Source organism: Pelophylax lessonae (genome assembly GCF_965119305.1).
Source record: "Pelophylax lessonae genome assembly, chromosome: 2".
NCBI lineage: Eukaryota > Metazoa > Chordata > Amphibia > Anura > Ranidae > Pelophylax > Pelophylax lessonae.
Genome location: NC_138769.1, coordinates 514362359 through 514374507, shown reverse-complemented (window position 1 = coordinate 514374507; position 12149 = coordinate 514362359). Strand labels below are relative to the sequence as shown.

The window sequence follows — 12149 nt, the reverse complement described above, 5'->3', positions numbered from 1 at the left end:
AGAATCTTATCATCTCTAACGCGGTATAAGGCCTCTTGCACACTGGAAGTTATCAAAACGTCAGTAGAAAGCTGTAGCTGTAGGAGTTTTTCAGCTTTTTTGCAGTAGCATTTTTCAGTGTTTTTCAGCTTTTTTGTAGCTGTAGCATTTTTTAGCTTCATTTTTAGCAAAACTGTAATCCCATAAAAGCTTATGGCTCAAAAACGTTGACAAACGCTGAATAGCCGCGTTTTTTGGTGGCGTTATTCAGCGTTTTTAAGCTTTTATCAGAATTAGAGCGTTTTTACAGCTGGAAAAATGCCTCTTAAAACCCACTAGTTCTGGGGGTTTTTTTTCTAGCCAGAAAACGCCCCTGACAAAAACTGCTGAGAACAGCCTATGTGTGCATGGACACATAGGATAACATGCTGTGGAGTTTACTGACTGTAGAAAAAAAACGTCTGACGCCAAAAACAGCCGCTGCAATAACGTCCAGGGTGCATGGGGCCTAATAGTTAGAAAAGTGGTTTCCATATTTCTTACTCTAGTTTTCATTAAAAAATGCCTGTTGATGATGCTGTGAAGATCTTTGTGGAGATACTTCCTTTTAGGTGACAACTCTCTTTTCCTGTCTCCCAGTTGTGTTCCTGTGTTGCTATCCTATCACACAAGCTTCTGATGGAGACAACAAGTGGCTGTGTGAATGCACATTGCACTGTGTCACCATCAAAGAACTCGTTGGAATCAGAAATTCCATGCAGCCAGGATAGATGTGGCTGCAGGAACTGAGATGCAACAAAAGATGAAAACAAAGTGAAAATGGTATTTTATTATAGAATAAATATGTCAATTTTTATGATACACAGTGCTTTAGCAAACTAAATGTCATTCATTTAGGGTTTGCATCTGCTTTAAACCCCACTGTATCCTGGCCTAAGCAATGTCTGCACATAGCTTGAAACTATTCAGGACATACAGTGCATCCGGAAAGTATTCACTTTCTTCCACAGTTTGTTATGTTACAGCCTTATTCCAAAATGGATTAAATTCATTGTTTTCCTCAACATTCTACAAACAATACCCCATAAAGACAACGTGAAAGAAGTTTGTTTGAAATCTTCACAAATGTATAAAAAATGAAACCCGAAAGAAATCCCATGTACATAAGTATTCACAGCCTTTTCTGAATACTTTGTTGAAGCACCTTTGGCACCAATTACAGCCTCAACTCTTTTTGAGTATGATGCTACAAGCTTGGCACACCTGTTTTGGGCAGTTTCTCCCATTCTTCTTTGCAGGACCTCTCAAGCTCCATCAGGTTGGATAGGAAGCGTCGGTGCACAGCCATTTTCAGATCTTTCCAAAAATGTTTAATCGGGTTCAAGTCTGGGCTCTGGCAAGGCCACTCAAGGACATTCACAGAGTTGTCCCATAGGCACTCCTTTGTTATCTTGGCTGTGTGCTTATGGTTGTTGTCCTGTTGTAAGATAAACCTTCGCTCCAGTATAAGGTTCAGAGCACTCTGGAGCAGGTATTCATCAAGGATATCTGTACATTGTTGCATTCATCTTTCCCTCGATCCTGACTAGTCTCCCAGTTCCTGCCCCTGAAAAACATCCCCACAGTATGATGCTGCCACCACCGTGCTTCACTGTAGGGATGGTATTGGCCAGGTGATGAGCAGCGCCTGGTTTCCTCAGACAGGACGCTTGCCATTCAGGCCAAAGAGTTCAATCTTTGTTTCATCAGACCAGAGCATTTTGTTTTTCGTGGTCTGAGTGTCCTTCAGGGGCCTTTTGGCAAACTCCAGGTGGGCTGTCATGTGCCTTTTGCGGAGGTGTCTTCTGTCTGGCCATTCTACCATACAGGCCTGATTGGTGGAGTGCTGCAGAGATGGTTGTTTTTCTGGAAAGTTCTCCTCTCTCTACAGAGAAATGCTGGAGCTCTGCCAGAGTGAGCATCAGTTTCTTGGTCACCTCCCTGACTAAGGCCCTTTTCCCCCTGATATCCTAGAGTGGCACGCCCCCTGCCAAACTGGTGGTTCCAAATGACTTCCATTTATGGATGATGGAGGCCACTGTGCTCATTGGAACCTTCAATGCTGCAGACATTTTCTGTACCCTTCCCCAGATCTGTGCCTTGATAGAATCCTGTCTCGGAGGTCTACAGACAATTCCTTGGACTTCATGGCTTGGTTTGTGCTCTGACATGCACTGCTAACTGTGGGACGTTTTATAGACAGGTAGGTGCCTTTCCAAATCATGTCCAATCAACTGAATTTACCACAGGTGAATTCTTATCAAGTTGTAGAAACGTCTCAAGGATGATCAGTGGAAAAAGGATGCACCTGAGCTCAATTTTGAGTGTCATGGCAAAGGCTGTGAATACTTATACACATGTGATTTTTATTTGATTATTGTTTTTTTATACATTTGCAAAGATATCAAACAAGCTTCTTTCACGTTGTCATTATGGGGTATTGTTTGTCGAATTTTGAGGAAAATAATGAATTTAATCTATTTTGGAAAAAGGTTGTTGCATAACAAAATGTGGAAAAAGTGGAGCGCTGTGACTACCTTCTGGATGCACTGTATATATGTGCAGTGATATGACACTAATAGTGTCAGAAACTGCTGCCATTTTTGAGCGGTGTCACCCAGGTGCTAGATCTCAGCAGTTACCTTACTTTCAAGTAGGGACAGATGATTATTAGGAAAATGGAAAAGAAGCTGTATTACGAGATAACATATTTTGCAGGAGGTGTGATAACACCTTGGCAGGGTTTGGTCTTTGTAAATTGTGCATCGGTGCTGGTAAAAAAAAGTGAAAATATTTGGAATTATTTTCTAAAGCAGCCTTTCTCAACCTTTTCAACACAGAGGTACCCTTGAAATACTGTTTCAGTCTCAGGGAACCCCTACTAAAAATGACTATATCTACAACTCACGATTAGTGTGATGGACAGTGGGAAGGATGCTCCTTACACTTATGGTCATTGTTCATTGGGAAGGATTACCAAAGATCAATGATATCAGTAGGAATTTATCTAAGATTTAAATAAATTGATAAATTGCTCATTGCTAAAGAAACCCCCAGCAACCTCTGGAGGAACCTCAGGGTTCCACGGAACCCTTGTTGAGAAACCCTGGTCTTCACTGGTCTTCCTGGTATTCACCTTCAGAGGTGTTTTGAAGTTTCTACTTCGTTAGTCTGAAGTGTCATAATTTCTTATGTCTGCCAAATAATCCCCTTATTTCCTGCCAAAGTCCTCCTGTCAATCTTCTTCAAGTCTGATAATCCTCTCATAATACAGAAGTTTCAGGGTGTGGCCTTACAGAGTCAGGGGCCTAGGAGAGAAGCAGGTTTTAGAGTATAAAATTGATAAGCAAGTAAATAATATTACTACACTTTGATTAATAATCGCAGTGCATGCTTGTGTACAATCAAAGCAGTAAAAAAAAACAGGTATTTAAAGTAGGTGTAGACCCTATCCGAATGACATTTAGTTTGCTAAGCACCGTGTGTCATTAAAGCGGTAGTAAACCCATCTTGTGCTATTACTGCCATATCAAGCTTTTCTAACTAAAGGACTTGTTGCTCTGTGTACAATGCTTCCTACCATCTTCCTTTCTGTGTAATCAGTCCTTTTCTGAGCAATGACGTAATCTACGCATGCACACTTAGTCCCATTTTTCCGACATTTTCTTTGCCTGATGTTAGCTCTGAGTTCCTGCCAGACTAGTTTCCAATTCACAAGCTGAGCCTTAAAGTGGTTGTAAACCGCGGATGTTATAAAAAAAATACAAAAAAAATAAAACACTTGCAAAGCAATGGCATATTGTGCTAGAATGCATCACATACTAGCACATTATTATATACTTACCTTGGAACGAAGCCCTCCAGTGTTGTACTGTCACCGCTGAGAGGGGCTGACATCTTCCCCCGGTTTGTGCGCTCTGGCTTTGTGATTGATTAGAGCCACGATGACGTCAGTCCTGCGCATGCGCATGAGAGCCCTCAGTTCTAGCACAAAGCTCTGAAGTTGTGGCAAGGTATGCCGGACCTTCAGAGTACATGCGCCAGTGACATAACTGGCTGCATCCAGGGTGAATATGTCCTAAACGGTGGATGTTTAGGAGATATTCATTTTACCTACAGGTAAGCCTATAATAAAAATAACCAAGTGAGGTTTACTACCGCTTTAACCAAATGTTACTCGCTATGTCACAAGGGTTGTAGAGGAAGCCAGCGCAGCACAGGACTGAGCCCGATAGAGCATTATTGCGCATGCGCGAGATTACGGACATGGAAAGGGAGTAAGGGTGGAAGTAGGAATCGTATGGAACGCAGAAGACGGCAGTCAGTATGGTGGCGTCTGCAACCAAAAAAGAATATGTTTTCCCTTTGCGGCACTTTAAATTAAAATAACTTAATACACTTCATTCTGCGTAATTTCAGGTTGAATTATCTGAGTTTACTACCGCTTTAACATGTGCCATATCTTTAAAATAAAACATTTTTACTTTTTTCATCCTTTGCTGCATCCCAGTGCTGATGATATATTGCAAACTCTTAGCAGCCACTTCCTGTCTATATGCAATGGCTGCATGGCATTTCCTGATGGTGACAACAGTGGACAATGCCTGTGTAATGTGTGTTGGAAAGGTTGCTTGTAATCGGAAGCCCTTGTGACAGGGTGACAACACACGAGCACAAATGGGAAACAGGGCAGAAAGTTGTCACCCAACAATAGAAAGTGCCTCGACACAGACCTTCATGGCAGGATCACAAGGTATTTTTTTAATAGGAGTTGCAGATTTAAAAATATTTAAAATTACTTTTAAATTTACACTACCATGTTAAGTATTATATTACATTTTAGTGATTTGAGTTTAAATAGACTTTCACCCCTTGACACTATCTTCCATTAGCCTATAAGGCGTTCTGAAACAAAGGAAGTGGAGGTGGGCTTCCTAACCATGTGATCAATGTGGTTTGGCTGTCATGGGACCACATGATTGGGAGCCCCTCTCATTGGTTCTTGATCATAAACGTTAACTGGGAGCTGTCGGTGACAGTTTGGCCACTGTGCCCAAAGCACACTCTTAGCACAGAACATACATACAGTTTATGTACACAGCCAGCGCTAAGGCCCATCATGCTGACACTTATGTGCATTACGCCTGTGGTAAAAGGGGTTCAATTTGCTTCAAAAATATAGAATTCTGAAAACTGTGTGTAACATTAAGTAGATGTGTATATGCTAAAATTTTCTGTGTACAAATCCTCCTCCTTCTCCAACTGCAAAAGCCAAGGGTGTGTCATGGCCCAAATCATGTTTGCCGTCGCTCTGAATCTGGTATAGGCCATAATAGCTATAATGTAGCTGCTAAGGGAGGGAGCATTTTGTGAACAATGTATTAATTTTAAGGGCTTTACACTTGTCACCATGTGAACATTGATTCCCACTGTGAATGGGGATCAACAACAAAGTTCTGGAAGGTGGGTTTCTTGAGTAAAGCAAAGATGGGTCTATGGAGTAAAGTAAAGGTGGATCTCCTGGATAAAGTAAAGTTGGGTCTCTTTGGTACAGTAAAGGTGGGTTTCTTGGGTAAGGTAAAGGTGAATCTCTTAGGTAAAGTAAAGGTGGGTTTCTTGGTTAAGGGTAAAGGTGGGTTTCTTGGTTAAGGGTAAAAGTGGGTTTCTTGGGTAGGGTAAAGGTGGGTTTCTTAGTTAAGGGTAAAGGTGGATCTCTTGGATACAGTAAAGGTTGGTTTCTTGGGTAGGGTAAAGATGAATCTCTTGAGTGAAATAAAGATGGGTTTCTTGGGTAAGGTAAAGGTGAATCTCTTAGGTAAAGTAAAGGTGGGTTTCTTGGTTAAAGGTAAAGGTGGGTTTCTTGGTTAAGGGTAAAGGTGGGTTTCTTAGTTAAGGGTAAAGGTGGATCTCTTGGATACAGTAAAGGTTGGTTTCTTGGGTAGGGTAAAGATGAACTCTTGAGTGAAATAAAGATGGGTTTCTTGGGTAAGGTAACGATGGATCTCTTGGGTAAATTAAAGGTGGGTTTCCTAGGTAGGGTAAAGGTGGGTCTCTTGTGTAAAGTAAAGGTGGTTTTCTTGGTTGAGGGTAACGGTGGGTCTTTTGGTTAAGTTAAAGCTAGGTCTCTTGGATAAAGTAAAAGGTGGGGACATATATATCTTAGGATAAATGGTTAGTTGAAAGTAGGGCTCAGTAGAAGAAAATATATCATTGTTTTATATATCTGGTACCAAGGAAGGTCTAATGTCTATCTTGAGAAAGTGTACATTCTATAGGTGTTCACAAAATCCTTTGTATCCTGTAACTATTTTGATTTTCTGTACAGAACGTTTTAGTATGATGTAAATCTACATTTTATGGGGCCATGTAAAAAGCTATCCAATTTATCAGCTTTAGTGTAATTTCATAGGAGCAACAGTAAACCTGGTGCATCTGTGTAGTTGCATACCCAATTATAGTCGAATGGAAATACAGTTTTCTTTCATTTTCATACATTTTTAATTTAAACGTTAATACATTAATATTTAAACCTTGTTGTAAGCAGAAATGTCATTTACGAACAGATACAAAAAAAAGGAGACAAACTATGGCCAAATTATGTCCCATAAGAGCAAAAATGTTTGTGGTATCTTAGGGAACGGGGTCTCTTCCAGATGTAGACGTCGTTTTGATGCAAACTATTTTTGGTCCATCTGCTACTTTCACAATGTATGGAGATGAAGGGACCAGAGTCTACAATTTATGGACACCAAACTCAATGGAAATGTTCATATAATATCCCATTGTTTTTTATCATGAGTTCAGAGATGGACAAGTACCTATTGACAGAATATAGGATGAATTACGCTTTCTTCATATTGTATAGGGGAAAAAATAGTTATGGCACAACAACAAACGATTCCTATCTACCTTTATGGCCATGTTGTTGTAGTTTTATAGCAATCTGGGAAAGATCAGTTAAGAGATATCCTATACCTTCTCTATTGCTGATAATAAACCTTTAATTAATGAATCATGCTGGTTTATTTGGCTCCATTCAGTCAGGCTAATAAAGAGGGAAAGCTCGGTGACCTACTATTGTGAATCTAAAAACTGACAATGAATTTAATAGACTCTAGAAAGAATGCAGTAAATTTCAATGTAACAATCCCGACTTTCCTTTTGGCTCTGGCCAAGTAACGATAAACTGTGCTGTACTGGAAGCTTCCCAGGTATTTTTAGAATGCAAGAATGCAGATGAATATGTGTGCCTAGGAATAACTCTGATAAATAAGTCGGCATAATACGAATAAATATATACACACATCCTGACAAATTCCATCTGTTGTAAGGTTAATGAAGGCAGTCAACCTTTTTCTATTCGGGGCAGTAAAGGAATGTTTTCCTGAACCTGTGATACATTTCTATAGACTGTGCAGTTTTTTACGCCTGTTTACTGGCGACCGGTGAGGTCTGTTCTGTATTTTAGAAACCTATTGACGTTTTTATTTTCCTTTTGACTTTAGAAAAGAAATTACCGGTTTTGATTGTATTCAACATGCACTTCTTTTGTTTTCTTATTCCAGGCTGTACAAAGGTGTATACAAAGTCATCCCATTTGAAAGCTCACCTGAGAACACATACTGGTATGTGCATTTAATGTTCATTTTAATGGCTGAGTAAATATTATTCATAGAAACCTTCCCTTTTTGAAGTCTGTGTATTCAGTAGTCATGGTCCCCCCCCCCCCCCCCACACTCATTTACTCAGACACTTTATTCACTGAGACAGTTAAATTAAATCACCTGCCTCTATATGTGTGTCCCACATGGATATACTTAAAGGTTATGCTACCTTGTGTCCATATGCATAATAACTACTGTTTTTTCCGGCGTATAAGACGACTGGGCGTATAAGACGACCCCCCTATTACATGATCTACCAGTAATACTTATACTTAGGTTACCTTGGAGATATTATACTCTGCGTATAAGACGACCTCCCATTTTTGGGGGATTTTTTTGAGGTTCAAAAGTAGTCTTATACGCCAGAAAATACAGTAATTTTCCCTACTGGCTCCATCTCTCTTATCCACATGATTATTTATGCAGTGATGTCAACCAAAGTGCTATTGGATTGCATTTGATTTTGATGCAGAGCTCCAATCATGCTGTAGAGTTAATCACTAGTGATGAGTGGCTTGGTTTGCAAAGTGGCACAAAACATATTTTTATTCACCTTTTATATATTCAGTATACACTCCAGAAAATCAGACTTTTAATTATTGATTTAAGTGGGGTACACACTATGAGAAAATCAGGTGAATGATTGTCCGATTTCCATAAAGGTGCGTATCATAATGTAAAAACGTCCATATGCAGCGCTCCGAATGAGTATAAAGTTAAAAAAGAAGAGATGTAGGGATGAATGTCCTCCACCAGTCTGTGTGTCTATAAAGCACACCACAACACCATGATACAATCGAATCTGCTTACCAGATGATCAACAGTAATGTGCAGTGCTTTTAGATGCCTCTCTTGCTTCATCCACAAGGAGACCCATACACTCTCTAAGCAGTGGGAGATTAAATATTGTAGGACCCAACTGAAAGATCTTCTTCCACTCGATCACATTAATACAAATTATAGAAATATTCAGCGCTGAACCTTACAGGTGGGAACAGAAAAAATTGACGGATTAGCAGCTGAACACTCAAGGGCAATCACTAAATAAATAAGAAATAAAGTGCAGCGCAATCCTTATTCATACATTACACAGTAATGCATACATATTGTATAGATATCTCATATACTATAAGAACGTCCATAAATGTGCATGGTGATAAGTAAGAGGAAAGCAAAGTCCTTCTTGATAGGTGATGTAGATTGAGATCCCAACAATAGGTGACATATAATCCACAATAATGTGTAATATGGTGCTCAAAACTTCCCACCACCTGGCATCCTCTGCCTCTCACCTCAAAGCACAGACCCTACAGGGCCAGACAGCACATCAAATTAATCAGCAGTATCCCGATCACTTCTCCACACAGATAGCATACAGGGCCAGCTGACAGATTCCAGACCTCAATAGTACCAGGGACTGCTCACCCAATGAGATATCCGGTCAGGGATGAAGCTCCGTGATATATAATGACAATAAAGAAAGATCTAGTGCTCTCTGTACTGCTTGTTTAAATTTATTAGGACAGTACAAGTAACACTCAAATATTGGTAGAATTCAAAAGCCAAAATTGCAGAGTATGCAGGCGTGCGAGCGTGTCACAGTGTCTCAGTTTCCAAGATGGCCGCGGGTCACGTGACTTCCCCCCACATTATTACACCTAGAAAATGAAGAATCTCCTAGGGCAGTACGTAATATTAGAATGACCATTTATTAAAATTGTACTTACAAATTTCAAGATAAAACGAGCATTGAAAAGCAGTACAGACGTGGCTTCTAGCGTGCCTGTGTCTAATCTGGTACCGTACCAACAATAAAATTAAAGCGGTCCCTTACCCTCTCTCCGTAATTTTTTTTTTGTTATCCTCTGCTTACCTTGTTGCGGGTCCTGCACAGATAACTTACTCACCCACCCACTGGACCCAGGAGATTTACAGCTGTGCATAGTAACCAATCAACTACTAGGTGTTAGAGCCCATTCACATTGAGGCGACACGACTTCGGGGGGCGACCTGTGAAGTCGCGTGCACCGCGACTTCGGCGCGACTTGCAGAGACTTCACATAATGGAAGTCTATGCAAGTCGCTCCGAGGTCGCCCCAAAGTAGTACAGGACCCTTTTTCTACTTGTGTCGCTCCTATTAGAACGGGTCCTGTACTACTCAATGGATCGCGACATACCTGACAAGTTACGCTAATGTGAATGGGCTCTTATTGTCAAAGCTTCATTAAACAAGTTGAATTTAGAAGCTGATTGGTTACTATGAACATCTGCAACACATTCTCTGGGCTCCACTTTCAGTAAATCTCCCTCACTGTTTAAATTTTACTCAAAATTTGCTGAGAGAGTTACCCTGTGCCTCCATCCCAATCTCGCATCCTTCGATTGAAAAATCTATGGAGCCAGTCAGACAATTGACGGCCAAACAGCAGCTGCATGCAGTGAGAAGCAGCTGCTGTTTGGGTATTCTGTCAGCTGTCATAATATGGTGAACCACACTGTATATTGTGGTTGGAGGAAATTGTTCAGCCTGCAGGATGAATGTAAAACATGTAATATGGTATGGCCAGATTTAGAGCACCGTGTTACATAGAAATAGAGAGAACAATGTGCTTCTTAAATATATTGTAATATTCTGAAGAACAGAAACAAGTCAACTGAGCATTTATTTTAAAGGAATTACCAGCATATTTGTGTACTCCTTTCATTTCAGCTTCATTAATACTGTCTTTTTATAGTGGTTTTAGTGATAGATGCCTTTTTGCTTTAGACTATATTAGTAATGAAGGTATCTGAAAGGGTTTTGTAACCCACCTTGCAAACAAAGATTCATTTTAAAAACAGTTTGCATATGCGTTACGTATTGACCAGCATTTCATCTGTTTTCTTTTGTTGTTTTTTTTTTTTTTTTAATGACCATGCTGTCACTGAAGCTTTAGGCAGTTGTAGTCTTGGAGACCCAATACGGGAACTTCCAAAACAGAAGATCAAAGCAAAGTCTACACTTTGTAGTATCACATGTTGGGCTACTCTGCTCTTGTTCCACAAGTTTGAATAACCTCTTCCATATATGATAATAGAGGGATTTAGTACTGGGATGTGATGTACAACTGCTTTCCTCTCATGGCTAAATGTACGTTTTGGCTATGCTGGTCTTGTACAAAGTACAAGGAAGACTTGTGCACTAGCTTAGAGTAGTAACCGTAACACAGTTAGAAAGCTAAATACTAATTGCATACCATTATTCTTAAAAGCTTGTATACCTCCTAACATTTTTAATGCATACCCTTAACCTTATTAATAAAGGAAAATTGCCATACGGCCAGAGTCATAGTCTTGCCTTAGGGCTTCCTTACGCTCATATTTTAAAGAACATATATATATATATACAGTGCTGTATTTTGGCCTAGGCCAACAAGGCCTAGGCCTAGGGCGGCACTTTGTAGTGGGGCAGCAAAAAAGCCGCCCCCCTCCACCTGAGACCCTTTTGGCCACTGGTTGCTAGAGCCGCCTCTCCCACCTCCTTTCTCTCACCTCTCTCACACCCCCCCCTCTCTCTCACACCCCCCTCTCTCAACCCCTCCTCTCTTACCCCACTCACCCCCTCTCTTTCTCTCTCGCCCCTCTCTCACTCCCTACCTCACTCCACCCCCTCTCTCTCTCTCACCCCCCTCTCTCTCCCTTCCTCACCCACCCCCCTCTCTCTCTCTCCAACCCTCTCTTACCCCCCCCCCCCCTCGTGAGATCTCAGGGGTTCATGTTGAGACTTGGAGTCCTTCAATTTTGGACGGAGTCACATCCCTTAAAAAGGAAGAAGTCGGGCAAATTTACATAGGAGTCAGAAGGGGGGGGGGGCTTGCGCTCAATTTTAATCTAGCCTAGGGCAACATAAAACCAAAATACACCATTGTGTGTATATATATATATATATATATATATATATAAAACATCAGTTTAGAATACTGTAATTTTGTAATTGGTAGTATATTAGGGTTTTATTAAAAAGTTGATTAAAGTTAAGGTGCCCTCAGTCATTAGATGACAGTCTTTCAATAGGGCCTACAGAACCTTGTCGAACTACTCTTGTTTTTACTCAGATAAGCTTGTGTCTGCAGAACCCCTCCCTTGTCATATTGACTTAAAGTGGTTTTAGGGGCTGAAGTTTTTTTTTTACCTTAATGCATTTTTTTTCATTAAGGTAAAAAAAACGATTCCAAAATTAGCTCCCCCCCAGCCTCCCTAAGTACTTATCTGAGCCCGATCTCGATCCAGCGCTGTGCCCGAGGCCAGCTGCTCTCTCTCTCTCTCCTCACCGGACATTTAGGCAGCAGCAGAAGCTTTTGGCTCCTGCTGCTGTCAATCAATTCCAGTGAGAAGAGCCAGACTCAGTGTCTATAGACACTCAGAACCTGGCTCAGGAGAGAGCTTGTACGACTGCCCCTATAGCAAATGCTTGCTATGGGGACAAA

At 40.7% G+C, this 12149-nt stretch overlaps 1 protein-coding gene across 2 annotated transcripts in view; it reads left to right on the top strand.

Moving 5' to 3' along the window:
• The window catches only part of KLF5 (KLF transcription factor 5), a 38000-nt gene that overhangs the window by 6869 nt on the left and 18982 nt on the right, over nt 1-12149 (top strand). For both annotated transcript variants that reach the window (XM_082245991.1, XM_082245990.1), the window contains exon 3: nt 7584-7643. In XM_082245991.1, coding sequence (XP_082102117.1) covers nt 7584-7643 — 60 coding nt within the window. The remainder of the gene's footprint in view (nt 1-7583; nt 7644-12149) is intronic.